Source organism: Somniosus microcephalus, chromosome 1 (genome assembly GCF_052327205.1).
Source record: "Somniosus microcephalus isolate GS21.2 chromosome 1, FLI_Smic_1.0, whole genome shotgun sequence".
NCBI lineage: Eukaryota > Metazoa > Chordata > Chondrichthyes > Squaliformes > Somniosidae > Somniosus > Somniosus microcephalus.
The window spans coordinates 335,926,915-335,947,935 of NC_140987.1; the positions used below are offsets into that span (position 1 = coordinate 335,926,915).

Genomic DNA, 21,021 nt, shown 5'->3' on the forward strand with positions numbered 1-21,021 from the left:
CTCCCTCCCTTCCCCCCCTTCCCGCCCTCCCGAGCACCACCCCCCCTGCCCTCCTGAGCACCGGCCCCCTACCCCCGCCGCCCTCCCAAGCACCGGCCCCGCCCTCCCGAGTACCGGCCCTCCTGAGCACCGGCCCCGCCCTGCCCTCCCATTCACCGGCCTCCCGCCCCAGCCGGCTTCATTACCGCTGATTGCAACTGGGCCTGCACGGGGAAGAGAGAGAGAGCGAGACACCGCCGCTCACCCTCTCCCCGCGCTCTGTGCCTCGGGCTTGTGTGTGTCGCCTGCTGCGCGCGCACCCTGTGCCTGTCCCGTGTCCCTCGCGGCCGATGCTGTTGCCCCAGGTAACGTGATGGGGGAGACTGCAGGGGGGGGTGAGGGGGGGGAGGAGCTTGCCACAAGCACAGGGACAATTGCCTCGGTCGAGCATGGCTGGCAAACAGAGGCCCAGGCTTCAAGGCCTGAGGCCTACAGGCATCAGACCTCGAGAAAAAATTGATATACTGGACTCATTTATTACATGCAAATAATATAATGAGTTAGTTGGGCTCCTAAGTACCGAATTTGTGCTGGATAAAATCCCCTCCACACGTACAGTAAGTGGGAAAAAAAAATCAACTTACGAATCAAGATGGCTGACACTCACCTCAGTTCAGAATGATTAGGCCCGCCCACACACGCACCGATTGGTCAACCGTCAGGTCACTGAACTGTAGGATTGGTCAATCGTCACGTCACTCCACTCTAGGACGGGCCGCCCGCACGCGCAATGAACCCGCCCCCGTGACGCAGCGATTGGTCGACCGTCACATCGCTCAATTGTACGATTGGTCAACCTTGACGTCACTCGATGCTAATGAGTGGATAATGAGCGGAATTTTGAACATTTTTTGTATACCGTCGGCACAATTTTTGTCTGACCAAAAAGTAAATATGCTTATGACCATTCCGGAATCGTAAGCTTTCTTTTGATGTAACACATGTGTAGGTACGCTCTATAATTTTTGAGTGTATAGAAGACAGACAGACAGACGGAAGGACAGACAGACAGACAGAAGAGCAATTTTATATATATAGATAAAAATAAAATAGATAGATAGATATTTATCCATAAATGACCTGGATATTGGAATACAGAGCAGAATTTCTAAATTTGCCGATGACACCAAACTTGGGGTGTGGCAAACAGTGAAGATGATACCAATCGACTGCAACAGGACATAGACAGGCTAGCAGAATGGGCAGACAAGTGGTAGATGGAATTTAATGCAGAGAAGTGTGAGGTGATGCATTTTGGCAGAAGGGACAGGGAGAGGCAATATACACATAATGGCACAGTTTTACAGAGTGTGCAGGGACAGAGGGACTTGGGAGTTAATGTGAATAGGTCCCTGAAGGTGGCGGGACATATTGAGAGTGTGGTGAGCAAAGATTATGGAATCTTGGGCTTCATAAATAGAGGTATTGAGTACAAAAGTAGGGAAGATATGCTGAACCTTTATAAAGTGCTGGTTAGGCCAAAACTGGAGTATTGTGTTCAGTCTGGTCACCACACTTTAGGAAGGATGTGAAGGCCCTTGAGAGGGTGCAGAGGAGATTTACCAGAATGGTTCTGGGGATGGGGGATCTTAGATACAAGGACAGGTTGGAGAAGCTGGATTTGTTTTCATTAGAGCAAAGGAGGTTGAGGAGTGATTTGATAGAGGTGTACAAGATTATGACAGGTTTGGATAGGCTAGACGGGGAAAGGCTGTTCCACTAGTTAATGGTAGAATCACTCGGGGACAAAGATTTAAGTTTTTGGTCAAGAGATACAGGGGGGGACGTGAGGGAATACTTTTTTACGCAGTGAGTGGTGAGGACCTGGAACTCGCTACCGACAGAACTGGTGGAAGTGGAGACACTCACTATGACTCTATGACTATGAAAAACAGCTGTTCAAATCGGGGTGAAGATGTTTGGACATTAAATCAGCAATTAGCAGGAAATTGGCTGCAGCAAAATCAAAGCCAACAAGAACCAGGGGGCTTCCTGGGCGAAGGATGCAGAAGGCACTGCCTGTTTCATATTGGCCTTGGAACTAAATGGAGAACGAGCTTTGACAACTAAAGAGAGCACTTGAATTCTCATCATCTTCAGATATGAAGGACTATCTACATCACATCACGCTATTCACTTGTTTTGCTTCTTCTGAAGATACATGATGGGGTGAATTTGTTAATGGGAGCGCGTTGGAGGCGGGACTGCTGCTTGGCAGGTCGATGTCCCGCTTCCATCGATTTGTGGCCAACCCACGCTATTTTCCCTTGATTGACCTTGTTAAGCCCGCCCAGCGGGCCAATTAAAGGAAAGCTGATTGCAGAGAATGTCAACGTATGACGTTTCATCTGTCAAAAATTGACCTGATCAAACTTCTTTCTTTTACAGAAATGAGATGTTTTTTGCATCTGAGAATGCAATAGCCATCTCTCATCTGCAACACGGAGGTCCGAGACTCTCCGCATACAAACCAACTGAAGCCTGCAGGAAGAAACAAAGGTAAGTACACTTTTAAAAACGCTTTGCACTTACCTCAGATACTCACCTCTACACTCGCGCACCCATCACTTACCTTCACAGCACAGTTTTGCCCCCGCCCCCCCGATCCCCGCAGACCCAGTACTCGCTGAGCTGAGCTGGCGGGTTTTGGAGCCTTCAGGAAGCAAAAAGGGGATAATCCTATTTTCTGCCTGTTAATTGCCTGTTAACAGGCAGTTAATAGGCTTTAATCCCTTCCCGTCTCCAAGGAGATGGGGCACGGTGCGGGACGGCTACCCGATTCCTAGGAAGATGGCATGCAGGCGGGTTGGGAGTGGGTTAGGCACCCGCCCCCAAATTCTGCCATATTCCCGGCAGTCCCGCTTCCACACCCGCCTCTCCAGGGCTGGCAAAATTGCCACTCAAGTAGTTATTGTAATGATCAGTCACCTGTCATTCTGGAATGGTACACTAGGTGGTGCTGTATGTATATAAGAGTGGGCTACCCACAAGGCAGCAGTCAAGATGGAGGCCTCTACAGATACTGTACCTAATCCACATGTGCTCAATAAAGTTTCTAGCAAAAGCTACCTGTTCTTAATAAAAACGACTAGTTATTAATGAACATAACATGGTACCAGGATTGGTAAGATCTGCTGAATATTGTGCAACGCGACATGGAGAATTTGAAGCCACCAGAGCGTTTGAAACTCATAGGAAATGGCGACTACAATTGGCAGACTTTTAAACAACAATTCAAACTCTACATTGCTGCCATCGGGTACGGTACAAAGCCAGACGCAAGGAAAATAGTGTTGCTGCTCACAGTTGCAGGCCCACAGGCGATAGAGGTATTTAATACATTTGTATTTAATCCAGAGGAGAACAGAGAAAAATTAGACGATGTGCTAAAGAAGATTGATACACATTGTTCTCCCAAAAAGAATGAAACCTATGAGAGCTACATCTTCCGTTCTCAGACACAGCAGCAAAATGAGACTTTTGATAGCTTTTTGACTGATCTGAAACTGAAAGCACAGACATGTAATTTCTCTGAGCTGAAAGCATCCATGATTCGTGACCAGATTGTGTTTGGTATTCATGATAAAAAAGTCAGGGAACGTCTGTTGAGAGAAACCGAACTAACATTGGAAATTGCTGTGAAAATATGCCAAGCTAGCGAGCTAACTCAAAAGCATGCCAAGACTTTCAGTGAAATCAATGATGATGCGATTGCAGTAAGTGCTGCTGTCGGTGCTGTGTCCTACAAGGGGAAGAAACATGGGCAGAACAGAAGTGAAAAGCAATCGGAGGAAGGAATTTTTAATTGTAAACGCTGTGGTTACAAACACCAGTTAAAACAATGTCCAGCGTTTGGAAAAATGTGCACAAAATGTCATGGAAGGAGTCACTTTGCCAAACAATGCTTTTCAAAAGTAAAAACTAATGTAATTGAGGACACTGATTTAAGTGAGACATGTTTTGTAGGAATGGTGTCATGTGACAATATAATAATAATAATAATAATAATAATCAACTTTATTGTCATTGTTAGTGCACAAGTGCAGTACAACGAAATGTAAGCTTGCGGCTCCCAAGAGTGTACATTTTGATTAAGACATTTAACATACATTTGGCTTGTAACGTAAACATAAACATAAACATAATAAAGTGCATTGGCAGATGTGCAGGCTTTAGAGTTTATTTGCAGAGTTCAATAGGACGACAGCCCTGGGAAAGAAGCTGTTCCTAAATCTGGTCGTTCGGGTGCGAATGCATCTGTAGCGTCTCCCAGATGGCAGGGGGGGCGAACAAACTGTGGCTGGGGTGGGTAGGGTCTTTGATGATGGTCAGTGACCTCTGTAAACAGCGTTTCTGGCAGATGTTCTCAATGGTCGGTAGCCGGGTGCCGGTAATGCGTTGGGCAGTTTTGACTACCCGCTGCAGGGCTTTCCGGTCATAGGAGCTACAGCTGCCATACCACACTGTGATACAGTTCGTCAGGATGCTCTCTATTGTGCAGCGGTAAAAGTTAGAGAGGATCTGGGGTGACAGGTTACATCCCTTCAGCCTCCTTAGGAAATATAGGCGCTGCTGGGCCTTCTTCACCAAAGAGGAGGTATTGAGGGACCAGGAGAGGTCTTCCGTGATGTGGACTCCGAGGAACTTAAAGCTGTCCACCCTTTCCACCACAGCCCCAGGGATGTGGATGGGGGTGTGTCTTCTGCCTTTAGATTTCCTGAAGTCCACAATGATTTCCTTGGTTTTCTTGATGTTAAGGGCCAGGTTGTTATCGGCACACCACTTCATGAGGTGCTGGACCTCCTCCCTGTAGGCTGACTCATCGTTGTTGGTGATCTGGCCTACCACCATGGTATCATCCGCAAACTTGATGATGGTGTTGGAGCCATGAACAGCCACACAGTCGTGGGTGAAGAGGGAGTAGAGGAGGGGGCTCAGCACACAACCTTGTGGGGCCCCCGTGTTCAGGGTCAGGGGGGGCGGAGGTGTGGTTACCTAATTTGACAGACTGGGGTCTGTTAGTTAGGAAGTCCAGGGTCCAGTTGCAAAGGGAAGTGTTCAGGCCAAGAGTGTGGAGTTTGGTGGACAGCTTGTTGGGGACGATAGTGTTGAATGCTGAGCTGTAGTCTATGAACAGCATTCTGATGTAGGTCTCTTTACCGTCTAAGTGTTTCAATGCAGAATTTAGAGCAGTTGTGATTGCATCCTCCGTTGATCTGTTTGCATGATAGGCAAACTGGTGTTGGTCAAGAGAGGCGGGAACACTGGCTTTGATGTGAGCCAGGACCAGTCTCTCGAAACACTTCATTATGATGGGTGTGAGTGCGACAGGTCGATAGTCATTCAGACACGTCACAGCCGTTTGCTTTGGCACAGGAATAATGGTGGCGGTCTTGAAGCATGTAGGGACTACTGCCTGGGCCAGTGACAGATTGAAGATGGCGGTGAAGACATCAGCCAGCTGATCAGCACATTCTTTGAGTACCCGTCCAGGGATGCTATCAGGTCCAGCAGCCTTACGTGTGTTCACTCCGCGTAGAACACCCCTTACATCGGAGGTCGACAGAGTGAGCACCTAGTCTTCCGGGGGTGGCAAGGCTTTGGTAGCCGGCTCCCTGTTGTCTCTGTCAAAGCGAGCATAGAAGTTGTTAAGCTCCTCCGGAAGGGAGGCATCGCTAACCGGGGGGCTGGTGTTTTTACTCTTATAATCAGTGATAGACTGGATGCCTTGCCACATGCGCCAGGGGTCTGAGTTGTTGTGGAAATGATCCTCAATCCTCAGTGTCTGTTTTCTTTTTGCAGTCCTGATACCCTTTTTTAGGTTGGTCCTAGCTGCACTGTAAGCCACCGCATCGCCAGATTAAATGCTACGTCACGTGCTTTCAACAGCGAGCGGACCTCCCCATTCATCCAGGGTTTGTGGTTGGGGTATGTCCTGATATTTTTATGGGTTGTGACGATCTCGACGCAACTGTTGATTAGAATAGCACTGTGGATGTGTATTCCTCGATGTCAGTATGGGCAAACATGCTCCAATCAGTGCGTTCGAAGCAATCCTGAAGCTCTGAGACTGCCCCCTCGGGCCATACTTTCACTGATCTTACCGATGTTTTCACTCTTTTGATGAGCGGTTTGTATGCCGGGGCTAAAAACAAGGAGAGGTGGTCAGACTTCCCAAGGTGGGGGCAGGGAATGGCCTTATAAGCATCTACAATGCTCGTGTAGACTTGATCCAGTGTGTTCTCCCCTCTTGTGGGGCAGGAAACATTCTGGTGGAATTTTGGGAGTACAGATTTTAGGTTTATGTGATTGAAGTCCCCCGCAACGATAAAAGCACCGTCTGGGTGCGCAGTTTGTTGTTCGCTGATGGCCCTGTAGAGGTCCTTCAGTGCTAGTTTGGCATTAGCGTGTGGTGGGATGTAGACCGCAGTGATGATAACAGCCGTGAATTCCCGAGGCAGGTAGAAGGGTCTGCACCTTACCATGAGGAATTCCAAATCAGCAGAACAGGATCTATCGATTATGTCAAAAAGGATACAGAAAATGTGCAGCCCTCAGGAATTAACAATGCTGAACATAAAGTTAATGCAGTAAAAGAGGACAAACGGATGATCCCACTGCAGGTAAATGGAGCATTAGTTACATTGAAACTAGACACTGGGGCAAAAGCAAACTTAATCAGTATGAGTGACATTAACAATATGAAAGAAAAGCCCAAAATACAGAAAAAGTCAGTACTACTGAAGGACTATAATGGACAGAAAATAGATAGCTTAGGTGTATGCAGACTTAAAGTGACAGTCAGAGACAAAGTGCATCATCTCATGTTTTCTGTTGTGGCTGAAGGACTTGATTCAATACTGAGTGACAAAGCTTGTGAGGACTTAGAACTGGTCAAGAGAGTCTACCGTATAAACTGTGCCATAAGCAGACCAGATGACTCAGTGGATTCTGTAGTGAATAATTTCCAGGATGTGTTCAAAGGATTTGGAGTTCTACCATTCACTTACAAGATCCAGCTAAAGGACGATGCTCAGCCAGTGGTACATGTTCCATGAAGAGTTCCAGCACCCCTGTGTGACCGGCTCAAGAATGAACTGGACAGAATGACCACACTAGGAGTCATCAGGACAGTCGAAGAGCCAACAGACTGGGTTAACTCCATGGTATGTGTAAAGAAAAAGAACAATGATCTAAGAATATGCATGGATCCAAAGGACTTAAATGCAAACATAAAACGTGAACACTACCAGATTCCCAAGCGAGAAGAAATCACCAGTGAAATGTCAGGTGCCAGATACTTTACAAAGCTCGATGCCTCACAAGGATTTTGGCAACTAAAACTGGATGAAGAGAGCACCAAATACTGTACCTTCAACACACCATTTGGCAGGTATTGTTTCCTCAGAATGCCTTTCGGGATATATCTGCATCTGAAATCTTTCATAGAGCGATGGAACACATAATTGAAGGTCTGGAAGGAGTTCGGGTCTATGTTGATGACATCATCATCTGGGGCTCCACACTGAAAGAACACAATGAGAGACTGACTAAAGTGCTACAGAGCATGCGTCGGAATGGACTTAAGCTCAACAAAGCCAAGTGTCAGTTTGGCGTCCAGGAAGTCACTTTCCTAGGAGATAATCTATCTGGTAAAGGAATAGAGCCAGATATGGAAAAAGTAAACGCTATACTCAAAATGCCCCGACCCACTGACAAAAAAGGAGTGCTACGCATCATGGAGATGATAAACTTCATTGGAAAGTTCATTCCTAACTTCTCAGCCAAGACAGCCTGTCTGCGAGACCTGCTACGTAAAACAAATGAGTTCGCATGGACAGAAAGACATGAACAAGAGTGGTTAAATCTCAAAACAGTGCTGACAACCACACCTGTACTCACCTTCTTTGACCCAACAAAGAGAATCAAAGTGTCAACGGATGCATCAAAAGATGGCCTAGGTGCGGTCTTGCTACAAGCAGAGGGTGAAGATTGGAAGCCTGTTGCCTATGCCTCCAGGTCTATGACTGATACTGAGTGTCGATACGCCCAGATTGAAAAGGAATGTCTAGGCTTGGTAGTTGGACTAGAAAAGTTTCATGGCCACATATATGGACTTCCCACCTTCACAGTTGAGACAGACCACAGCCCACTGGTTGCCATCATAAAAAGGAACCTGAATGAGATGTCTCCAAGGATTCAATGACTCACGATGAAGCTGCAAAGATATGACTTTGAACTGATCTACACACCAGGCAAATACATAGTGTTAGCAGATGCACTATCCCGAGCACCCACAATGAGTCATGTGAGCTCTACTGAAGAAGACGTGGATGTTCATGTGAGTATGGTCACTGCTGTGATGCCCGTGTCAGACACAAAATCAAAGCAAATAGCGGAAGAAACAGTGAAAGATACAATATTACAAACAGTAATAGAGAACATTCATCATGGTTGGCCAAAAGGTTCTTGTCCAAAATATTTTCACATAAGGTCAGAATTGAGTGTCGCAAGTGGACTATTACTAAAACAGAACAGAATAGTCATTCCACAGGCTCTACGTCAAGACATGCTCAAAAGGATTCATGAGGGTCACCTCGGAATTGAAAAATGCAAAAGGAGAGCAAGAGACACTGTTTATTGGCCTGGCATAAATACGGACATTGAGAACATGATAGGTAAATGTGAGACATATCAGAAACACCAAAACAAACAAGCAAAGGAACCAATGATAGTAGCTGACATACCAACAGCACCATGGCAAAAGGTTCGTATGGACCTTTTTCATTTAAATGGTAAAGACTATTTAATAGTGATTGACTACTTTTCTAACTATCCTGAGATGGCGCTGCTCTCAAGCACCACAGCAAGCAGTGTCATAATGCATGTGAAATCCATCTTCGCCAGACATGGAATTCCCAGGATTGCCATTAGCAACAATGGTCCGTGCTTCAACTGTAAGGAGTGGCAACAGTTTGCAGCACATTATGACTTTCAACACATCACATCCAGTCCTTTGTATGCTCAGTCGAATGGTAAGGCAGAGAAAGGTGTTCAAGTTCTCAAGCAGCTACTGAAGAAAGCAACAGAAAGCAAGTCTGATCCTTATCTCGCCCTGCTGAGCTACCGAGCCTCACCTTTAGACTCTGGTTCTTCACCTTCTGAACTCCTAATGGGTCACAAGTTGCATACCACGCTACCCTGCTGTGCAAAAGAAAAGCAGAGTAAGGAACTGAGACAGAGACTTCAACTGTTAAAGCTGAAACAGAAACCATACTATGACAAGTGATCCAAAACTCTGAAACCATTGACAAGGGATGATGTTGTCAGGATTGAGGATCCAGATGCATGGAACAGGAAAGCTACAGTTCTCGAGGAAGTAGGACCAAGGTCATACACTGTTAGAACTGAGGAAGGACAGATTCTCAGGAGGAACCGCCGTTCCCTCCTAAAAACACAAGACACTATCGAAGAGCAAATCGATGACAATGCCGCAACTGAATCTTGTCACTCACCACCAGAACAATCTAACACAAATACACATACAGGCTCTCATGAAAACACATCAGACTTACCTGTGCTGAGAAGATCCACACGTGAAGTAAAAAAGCCTGATAGACTTAATCTTTGAGTACAAAGAAAACTACATTGGAAATGTATTGACTGTTGAAGATGTTTATGTTGTTATTGATTGATATTGATTGATACTGATTTTGTTTAACCTCAAAGAAAGGGGGATGTAATGATCAGTAACCTGTCATTCTGGAATGGTATACTAGGTGGTGCTGTATGTATATAAGAGTGGGCTACCCATGATGCACTAGGCTACCCACAAGGCAGCAGTCAAGATGGAGGCCTCTACAGATACTGTACCTAGTCCACATGTGCTCAATAAAGTGTCTAGCAAAAGCTAGCTGTTCTTAATAAAAACGACTAGTTATTAATGAACATAACACTTATTAATTGAATTATTTTATTTTGTTTCACTGCTTTCCCTGTTGTACTTACCGTAGATCCAGCTTAGACCGATGAGTTCCAGCACAGCAATTGTAATGAGAATCCATCCAGTACAGAAATAATCAATTAAATTTAACCAGTAAATCCCAGCCTAAAATTAAATGGAAAATTAGAAAATTTTGCATGAGAAAACCATAACATTCTAACATTCAAAATAAGTGATTAATGGAATATGAAAAATTACGCTTTTACTCAACTACAAACCACCCAATTCTAACTTATTAGCTCAATTTTTCCTCATTCCTTTAAGTTCTTGGAACAACTGTGTAGCTGTTCAATAACTGAACATCCTTTTTGAAAGGGGCAGACCAAAAGTGCTCACAGTTCTCCAGATGTGATCTCACTAGGGCCAAGGACTCCTGAGTTTATGCGTTATGCCCCTTGCTATGCATCTCACCATCCCGTCTCCTTTTTTAATTGCCTGGGACCATTGTGCTAATGGTTTTAGTGACTTGTCTATGAAAATCCCCAAGATTTCTCTCCTTTTCCAATACCTCAGCTACATTCCCATTTAACACAAACTCCACATCAACCTTCCCTCTGCTGGATCTCACAACATTACTTTTCCCTTTATTAAATTGCATCTGCCACTTCTGGCCCAGTCGCAATGCATCGTCCCGTTAACATGGTTATGTGGGTAAATGCAGTAGCCAGTTTAGAGACCACGACATAATAATGGATGAGGAAGGCCATTCAGCCCATCTTTATTCAACCATTAAGGGCGATGCTAACATCTCACCATTGCAGCATCTGATTGTCTCTTCAATGATTCCAGGGTTTTATCCTCCACTGCTCGATGAGGAAATTAGTTCCACTCTGTGTGCTGGAGAATTTCCTGATATCAGCTCTAAAATTACTCTTACCAGTTTGAAGCCATCCTCCCATGTGCCACAGATTAACTATTTCTATATCATTAACACTCTTAGATTTCTCTATATGATGACCTCTCTGATGCCCCGTCTCCAGGCTGAAAAGCCCAATTTCTCCAGTCTGTCCTCAAATCTCAAACCCCTGACACTGAGGATCAGCCTGTGGCTCTTCTCTGCACGGCCTCCTGTGCTTGAATGTGTCGCTCCTTTCTTGGAAGAACTGGATGTGATAGTCAAGGTGGGGTCTGACCAGAGCACTATAAAGTGTGATGATCTCCTCCTCTGATTATATTCTACCATTGTTGTGATGTAGTTGAACATGCTGTTTGGGTTTGTTGTTGCTGATCTGTATTGGTTGGACCTGTTTACCGTTGTGTCTACTATGATTCCTTGGTCTTGTTCAGCTTCATTTTTAGCTGTTTCACACCATTCATGAAGTATGTGTGCCATCCACTCTCAACTCCAGCATTCATTGCCTCCATCACAATGATTGTCAGTGCTTCAGAGATCTCCTCCCTAGTCTCTCTCGGTGCTCTGGAGTAAACACCATGCAGCCCTAGGTTTTTTTTCTATGTTTTAAGCCCATTTGCACTGTCTTTGACTTTCATGTAATTTATGAAGAAGTTATTGATTTTGCTTGGGATATCGCAGTCTGGAGAGGGCTTGTTGCTCATATTTTCTCTTGTGAGTACTTGGAGACGGTCAGCATTCAGGATTTTCACACATTTTATTCATTTCAGATTCAAGCTGTTTGAGTCCTTTATGTTTTCTACATCCTCTCTGCTGCCTTCCTGCTGTCATGGTACTGAAGGAACTATTTTATTGTTAAGCTTAGCCTCAACTGCAATGCCTTCTACCAAATCTCCCTTTGTCTCTCTTATCATCTTTTAACGTGCTTCTGCATTTTCTTGCATTTATTGCAGTAAGTCCTGTCTCTTATCTCCCTGCACGATTTCTGAATATTATTTTCATTTCCACACCCTGTATTCACCCATGTTTCTGATATTCCCACCACATCATAGCTCCCCAATACCACAACAGCCTCCAGTTCTGATGATGCAGCACTCCCTCAGCACTGCACTGAAGTGTCAGCCTAGATTATGGGCTTAAATCCTGGGTTGGGGTTTACAAGCCACAATCTTCTGATCAGAGGGGAGAGTGTTACCAACTGAGTCAAACTAACACTGAGAAAGAAACTTACCAAACTAGTCATCCCTACATTGAAAGAGAAGATTTCCAACAATATCCTGCTGATTTAAAATGAACACAATGTAAATCTGATTCACAGGGTGAGAACAAAGCGGAGTTTCATCTCTTTAACCAGGCTCTGTATTTAGTAACAGTAGATGGGGAAGGGTCAGTCAGTCCCACACCATCACTGCACAATATTAAACAAATGGAAAAACAACAGGACCAACACACCAGGTCCTTCTTTATTACTTACTCCTGTGAAATTTCTGATTTCACAGGGCTATAACCAGCTCTACATGTGGAAAAGTAGCAAACTATTAAAGGACAACATACCTGTGTTACACATACAAGGCCAAGGAAATAAAATAACAAGCAAACACCAGTTGTCAGATAAAGGCGCTTTGATCGCAGAAACTTAGGGAACTGGTCCAGCAGGGCTGTTATAATTGTTTCTGATGAAATAAAATGCTAAATAAGATCAGTAATTAATTAATAATTTACACAGTCCCAGAGAAACCCACCACTGGAGAGACCAAAGCCCTGCAGACCAGAAGAGCAGATGAGGAGAGCTTCCTCTGTCCATGAGTCCGCTCTCTGAAACATGCATTTTACCCCATCCTGTTCCTGTTACTCTGTTGTGTGGGAAACTTTTAGGGATGTACCTCAATCTGCATAATTATTAACCTCAGACAGTGTGCAGCAGTAGCTGAGCACAAGCTGAGAAATGTGAGGTGGTACAGTTTGGGAAAAAGAACAGGGAAAGGAATTATAACCTGAACAGTGAGGTTCAAAACCACTGCAATAAAAATCTAACAGAAATTGTACTATGAACTGTACCAGATATTGGGGTGACTTCCCCTGAATGTTACTTTACTGCAGGTGTTAACCCATTTAAAACAAACAGGTTGATGCTCCATTAAGGCCGTGAGCAGAGAATTGCCACAAAAAAAATTACACATTCGTCCACTAACATCACCAGCAGTAATTTCTCACCTTATATTATAAACATAATAATTTACAAAACTTCCTTTTATAAAAGTGTAAAGTGATTGGTTAAATGAAGTAATGTCATTCTTGCCTACAGCTGCAAATTGAGTGTCGATTCCCAGAGTGACCAGCATGAAGAAAAATAAAATGGACCATAAAGGTGCCCACGGCAAATGTGCAAGAGCCTCGGGGTAGGCAATGAAAGCCAAACCGAAACCTAAACAGTGGATACAATAGAAATGGTGCAATTAATGGTGCTTAAAAAAGAAATACTGTAAACTGACATTGAATCTTTAGAATCCAGATTTTCAAAAATTTATCAAAATTTGCTGAATGGATTACATTATAGTTACAACTATGCAATGATATGTATATATAATAAATAACTGACTCTATATTATGTATTTATAATATAAATTATGAAGGGGGCTAAATTCGGTTGATTTGCGCAAATCAACTAGCATCTGGGCGCTGCGCCACTAACGCCTCCTGCAAAATTCAGTGGGAGGTTAGCGGCGGCGCTGCGCCACCGGCGATGATGCAATTGCCGTGCGCAGCGCCCCGCTCATGCCCCGGCTGTAATATTGCATGGCACCCCCCGACTTACCGCCGAACGCTATGTCTGCCAGGGTCAGTTGCTAGTTAAAGGGGAGGTGGCAGGCGGCCATTTTTGTTGCTGGCCGCCTGCCAGCACCTGCCCCCGTTGCTGTCCCCGGCCCCCGTGAAGCCCCTCCGTGGGGTTCCGGCTGCTCTCCGTGAGCCCGGCACTCCTCTTGAGTGCCGGGCTTGTTTGCGGGCACTCCTGATCCCTGGTGGTCCAGCTGGGCACCGGGACGCGCTGCACCAGGACTCTCCCCTTTAATAAGAGGAGGAAGGCCTGCAGTACCGTGGCGCTATGTGCTGTTGCGCGTGGCGCTGTGGCACGTCGTGCCGCAATATTGGCTCTCGGGGCACTACCTGGGAAAATCGGCCACGGGGATGCTAACTTTTTCGGGGCACTAATATTGGCCCAGAAATTCAGGTTGGAGGCTTCCTGTGGGTGCAAGCCTTCGACCTGCATTTACCTAGCGCGCCGGCCATTGTGCTGTGGGCCCGCATGGGATTCCAATCCTGAGCCTCCTCCAACTGCCGGCGCGCAGTGCTTGCGTAGCCCAGGGGCGCAGTCAGTTCGAAGCGTCCCCTGGGATCACGTGGGCCATGGAGAGCCAATGGTAGCAGGGAATGCCCACTCATAAATTTGACAGGAAGAGCTGTCAAATCTATGAATACAATTCAGCCCCAAAACATCACTAAAACTTCAAATAATTTTTTTTTTATCACATTTTTAAAATAACTATAAATTACATAAAATAACTATTTTAAACAATAATTTAAATTTTTGAAAAAATTAATTACAGTTTCTAATGGGGCTAAAAATTAACTTAACCTTTCTTTAAAGTATTTAAAAATAATAAACCTGTGGAAAAATTGTTTTAATTTAACTTAATTCACCACTTACCTTGTTAAAAGCAGGCCTTGCAACTACATTTTACAAGTGTAGCTGCTGGAAACTTACCCTCCCGGAGAAAGCTGAAAAAAAACCGGAAGTTCCAGGTGTACGCGCTGCCTCTCCGGCGCACACGTTCAACCTGTGAACCCCTTCCTTTAAGGGAACGGAAGTTTCGGTTTCCCATGCATGCGCAGTGCATGCACAAAACTGGCACTTTCGTTGGGCCTATGCGTGAGTACCCAGCGCGTACTTACCCGTGGGAACCTGAATTTCTGGCCCATTATTTATAATATAAATCACTGACTCTTTCAGCGTGAACTTAGGATGGTCAGTGCCCCTTTTTTGGGCACTACGAGTGCCCATAGACCTCCAAAATGGCACCGCAGCGTATGCACACACTTGTGGGGCGAATCGTGCCGGACGCCATATTGGTGCAGGCGCTAGCACGCGCACAGAGAACATCAGCCGGTGGTATGTAGAGCAAGCAGCTCATGATATCTCGACACTATTAGTGCCATTTTGGAGCTCAATGCTCCAGCCAGCACCCTCTCTTAACCTCACACAACTGAACATGCATTCAGCAGCAGGAAGGACCCCCCCACCAGCGCTATTCAAAGGGATCATCAACTAATTACGGGTTACTTGCTGGTTGATTTCTTCTCGCTATTGCTACGATTCTACAAGTGTTTGGTGTTTACTGTAGTTGTTTCAAGTTGCAAAAGTCTACAGGGACTGGTGTGGCGGGTGCTGAAGGACTTTTTGCTGACTTCAAGGCTTCTGCACAAACCACTTGCTGCCGTACATGGGTGCACGAGTAGGAATTCCACTTGGAGGAAGCCCTCACTGAAATCAGCCACCTGCCGCAGCCACAACTGCAGCCTCAGAGCAAGGTGAGGACCACATTGCCAGTGGCTGTGAGAGTGACGATGGCTTTGAAATTTTACACATCGGACTCCTTCCAGGCTGGAGCTGGAGATATTTGCAATTGCTGTCTACTATTGCATAAGGGAGGTCACTGAGGCTCTCTATTCAAAGAGAGCTAACTACACCTCATTCTCTCTTGCCAGAGACAAGCAGGCGGAGCGAGCACGCAGCTTCACAAGGATTGCAGGCTGCCCCATGGTGCAGTGTTCCATTGACTGCATGCACATTGCTTTGTGGGCACTGCCTGTCAACTCTGCCATATACCGGAACTGAAAGGGATTCCACTCCCTCAACGTCCAGCTGGTGTGCGACCATATGCAGCGAACCATGCAGGTCAATGCCCGGCATCCCGGTATTCTGCGGCAGTCTGTATTCTGTGGCAGCTGCAAACCAAGGGTGGCTACTGGGCGACAAGTGCTATCTGCTGATGGCATGGCTGATGACTCAGTTGCACACACACACACACGTGCACAGCATACATACAATGAAAGCCAACTGCCACACAATATGTGATAGAGTGAGACCCAGCAGGCAGGGGAAGGCCAGCTCAAGGAGCAACGCGCTGGCTACACCTTCTTCTGGAAAGGCAAACCTGAAGATGAACACCGCCTCCATGGGATAGGCTTCACCATAAAAATTGAACTGATAGGAGAGTCTGAGATGCCCAAACGGTATAAACGAGCGCCTCATGACTTTTCGGCTCACCCTAGCCCGGAACCAGTGCGCTACAGTCATCAGTGCGTACGCCCCAACACTGGAAGCCTCAGTAGAGACCAAAGAGGAATTCTACTCCAGCCTCGAACAATCGCTGTCCCGAGTCCCAACGGGCAACAAGCTGATCCTCCTTGGTGACTATAACGCCAGAGTTGGAAAGGATACAGACCTCTGGGGCGGTGTGATCGACAGAGAGTGGGTAGGGAAAGCCAACTCCAATGATACCCTCCTCCTGCCAAAATGCTTAGAACATGGCCTTGCCATAACCAACACCTTGTTCCGTCAGAGAGACAAGTACAAGGCTTCATGGCAGCACCCTTGCTCCAAGCACTGGCATCTGTTGCCCTACACCATCGTCCGAGCGAGGGACCGCAAGGACGTCCATCACCCGCGCCATGACAGGAGCCGACGACTGCTGACAGACCACTGTCTAATCTGCTCTGTCATCTCCATTAATGTAGCCCCAAAACAGCAGTGGCAACAGAAACAATGCCACAGGAAAATTAACGCTGGAGCACTCAAAGACCCCGGTAAGAAAGCCCTATTCAGCCTGCGCCTCACAAACAACTTGACGACTCCCAGTGATGCAGAGACACAGAGTGTCCACAGCGCCTGGTCTGCACTCAAGGCCTCCATAGTCAGCACCTGTGAAGAGACGCTCGGTCACTCGACCAGGAAACACCAAGACTGGTTCGACGAGAACGACCAGGAGATCCAGGAATTAATAAGTCACAAGCGCAAGGCATTCCTGATCTGGAAACAGCAACAGAACTCGGGAGCAAGAAAGTAGTTCTACAGAAGCCTGAAGGCCGAGGTCCAACAGAAAACTCGTGACCTAAAGAAAAGATGGTGGGTGGAGAAAGCGCAGGAGAGCCAGCAGCTAGCTGACAACCACGACGTGCGTGGATTCTTTAGCGCAGTCAAGACCATCTATGGCCCAAGCACCCAAAGCCCTACCCCACTGTGGGCCAAGAACGGAGAGGTACTCATCAAGGACAGAGAGGCAGTCAGTGCCCACTGGAAGGAGCACTTCAAAGATCTCCTTCACCGTGACTCTGTCTTCGCCGCGAGTGTCCTCAACTCCATCCCACAGCATGCTACCCGCACCATCTCAGCACAACCCCAGCCCGGTATGAGGTTGAAAAGGCCATCCGGCAACTGAAGAACAACAAGGCCTCAGGAGCAGATGGAATCCCCGCCGAGGCATAAAGCATGGTGGAGAAGCACTACTGGCGCGAATTCATGAACTAATTTCTCTTATCTGGAAGGAGGAGAGCATGCCAGGGGATCTCAGAGACGCCATAATTGTGACCATCTTCAAGAAAGGTGACAAGTCTGATTGCGGTAATTACAGAGGAGTTTCCCTGCTGTCTGCCACATGGAAAGTCATCACAAGAATCTTCCTCAATCGCCTTCTCCCAGTGGCCGAAGAGCTCCTCCCAGAGTCGCAATGTGGATTCCGTCCACTAAGGGGCACAATGAACGTGATCTTCACAGCACGTCAATTACAAGAGAAATGCAGGGAACAGCACCAACCGCTGTACATGGCCTTCTTTGATCTCACAAAGGCCTTCAACACTGTCAACCGTGAGGGATTATGTACTGCCCTCCTCAAATTCGGCTGCCCTCAAAAGTTTGTCACCATCCTCCACCTGCTTCATGATGACATGCAAGCCATGATCCTGACCAATGGTTCCACCACAGACCCAATTCACGTACGAACTGGGGTCAAACAAGGCTGTGTCATCGCACCAACGCTCTTCTCAATCTTCCTTGCTGCAATGCTCCATCTCACCCTCAGTAAGCTCCCCACTGGAGCAGAGCTAATTTACAGAACAAACGGGAAACTGTTCAACCTTCGTTGCCTCCAGTCCAGATCCAAGGTCGTCCCGTCCTCTGTCATCGAATTACAGTGTGCAGACGACGCTTGCGTCTGCGCTCACTCGGAGATCGAACTCCAAACCATCATCAACACCTTCACCGAAGCGTACGAGAGGATGGGCCTTACACAAACATCCGTAAGACAAAGGTCCTCTACCAACCTGCTCCTGCCACACATTACTGCCCCCCGTTTATCAAAATCCACGACAAGGCCTTGGACAACATGGACCAATTTCCATATCTCGGGAGCCTACTGTCAACAAGGGCAGACGTCGATGACGAAGTCCAACACTGCCTTCAATGTGCCAGTGCAGCCTTCGGTCGCCTGAGGAAGAGAGTGTTTGAAGACCAGGACCTCAAACCCGGCACTAAGCTCATGGTCTACAGAGTAGCAGTGATATCCGCCCTGCAGTATGCCTCAGAGACATGGACCATGTACACAGGCACCTCAAAGCACTGGAGAGGTACCACCAACGCAGCCTCCGCAAGGTCCTGCAAATCCATTGGCAGGTTAGGCGCACCAACATCAGTGTTCTTGCTCAGGCCAACATCCCCAGCATCGAAGCTTTGACCACGCTCAATCAGCTCTGATGGACGGGTCGCATTGTCCGCATGCCCGATACGAGACTCCCAAAACAAGCGCTCTACTCGGAGCTCCGGCATGGCAAGAGAGCCCCTGGTGGGCAGAGGAAATGGTTCAAGGACACCCTCAAAGCCTCCTTGAAAAATTGTAACATCTCCATCGACACCTGGGAATCCCTGGCCCAAGACCGCACAAAGTGGAGGAGAGGCATCCGGGAAGGCACTGAACACCTCGAGTCTATTCGCCGGGAGCAAGCGGAAGCCAAGCGCACGTCAACCCAAGCACCCACCCACCCTCCCCTTCAACCACCGTCTGCCCCACCTGTGACAGAGACTTTACGCCCCGCATTGGACTCATCAGTCACCTGCGAACTCATTTTTAATGTGGAAGCAAGTCTACCTCGGTTCCAAGGGATTGCCTAAGAAGAAAAAGAGATAGAGTAGACCATTGGCCTGCTGAAACAATGCTTCTGCTGCCTGGACCGCTCTGGAAGAGTCCTGCAGAGCGGGTATCAAGATTTGTGGTGGTCTGCTGCACATGCTGCACAGCCTCGCTATCATGAGGGCACAGCCCTTGCCACCAGATATATAGCGAGCAGCGGAGGAGGAGGAGGAAGAGGCGAGGAGAAAGAGGAAGAGGCAGGGAGGAGGACCCAGACAGCCCCTTTCTGCCCGGGCTGTACGTGAAGAACACATTCGAGTGCGATACCAGTAACCGCAACCCCAATTCCCCATTCACCAACAGTCCCACACCTTAACATCCCTCTGTCATTGACCATCACAGCGTCTGCTTGACCACAATGGAAAAATAAAAGCCAACACGAAATAAACAATCTAAACCAAATTTATAAAATAAACCATGCCATATTGCGTACAAAAGTCAAATAATCACCCTTGTGCATTCCCTTAGTGTCTGTCTTCTGTGTGCCTTTGCCTGTCCTAGTGCTCCTATGCCAGTGGCTGCAGCATGTCTGATGGAGGGCTGCTGACTTTCTGTCGGGGAGACTGCAGATGGCCTTAGAGGATGACCTTGAGCAGCTCTGGGCCTAGAATGCCCAGCTGCAGACTGTACCATCACAGCCTCAGCATCAACAGTCTAGGGTGGCTGGCTGACAGGCAACAGCAAGTGCAGTGGGAGGGTTGGGAGGATGAATGCTGTCTTCCTGAGAGAGGACAGCACCTCCCAAACCCACAACCTCTTCCACCTAGGAGGACAAGGGCAGCAGACGCATGGGAACACCACCACTTCCAAGTAACCCTCCAAGTCACACGCCATCCTGATTTAGAAGTATATCGCCGATTCTTCATCGTCGCTGGTTCAAAATCCTGCAACTCCCTCCCTAACAGCACTGTGGGAGTACCTTCACCACACAGGCTGCAGCGGTTCAAGAAAGCGGCTCACCACCACCTTCTAAAGGGCAATTAGGGATGGGCAATAAATGCCGGCCTTGCCAGTAACACCCACATCCCAGAAACAAATAAAATAAGAGAATGGCGGAGCAGGCTCGAGGGGCTGTATCGTCTACTCCTGCTCCTAACTTTGATTTTCTTATGTTCTTATGGATCCTGAAATCATGTTCATGAGTAGGCAGCACAAAGTTGACGTGTTGGCTGCATTTCAATCATCGGGCACAGGTTAATCGCGCATCGCAATACCTGCGCCAATTTTCGGGCGCTATCCTCTTTAGCCACCTATATTATTTATTTATAACATGTATCACTGACAGTATTATGTACTTATAATAGAAATCTCTGACATTATATAATGTACTTATAATATAAATCTCTGATTCTATATTATGTTTTTATAATATTTCGAAGGAGTAACACATTGTGAGTTCTGCGTGATGTTTACGTGCCAGGTAAGACTCCCCAGCACATTCGGTGAGAGCAGCATTTAAAAGTAGAGTGTAACAGGGGAGAATGGGGATGGGAGGGGAATACCTGAGCAGAGTGTTTACTTGTCAGACACAGACTGCAGCAGCTCCCAGTGTCCAGGATATTTGAATATGTAGTCTGTGGTGGTGAAATTGGGTGCTCTTGTGCCTCCTGTTAGCGCCTCCAGGGGGCACTAACGGGGCGCAAATGGCTTTGCGACTGGGCGCGGCGCTGGCACTGATTCCTTCCATATTCGGCGGGGGTTTTGCGGCGGTGCTGCAGCGTTGCACCCCGATCTCCTTCGCCCAGAGATCATGATGTCATCATCATGTGCATCGCCCCAGTAGCGCCCCGGGCCTAAAATTGACTTTAGCCCCTGCAGCAGCTCCAGTCAAAAACATCAACAGCTGCGGAAGGCGAGAATCGGGCGGTTGGCTGCTTCCGGGGCGA

General features: G+C 47.1%; 1 protein-coding gene across 1 annotated transcript in view; it reads right to left on the reverse strand.

Annotated features, from left to right (window-relative positions):
* LOC147124920 (sodium- and chloride-dependent neutral and basic amino acid transporter B(0+)-like) overlaps positions 1-21,021 on the reverse strand; it is a 617,991-nt gene that overhangs the window by 135,277 nt on the left and 461,693 nt on the right. Inside the window, exons 22-24 of the mRNA XM_085988400.1 lie at positions 13,195-13,320; positions 12,450-12,568; positions 10,048-10,147 (exon numbers count right to left, since the gene is read on the reverse strand). Coding sequence (XP_085844526.1) covers positions 10,048-10,147; positions 12,450-12,568; positions 13,195-13,320 — 345 coding nt within the window. The remainder of the gene's footprint in view (positions 1-10,047; positions 10,148-12,449; positions 12,569-13,194; positions 13,321-21,021) is intronic.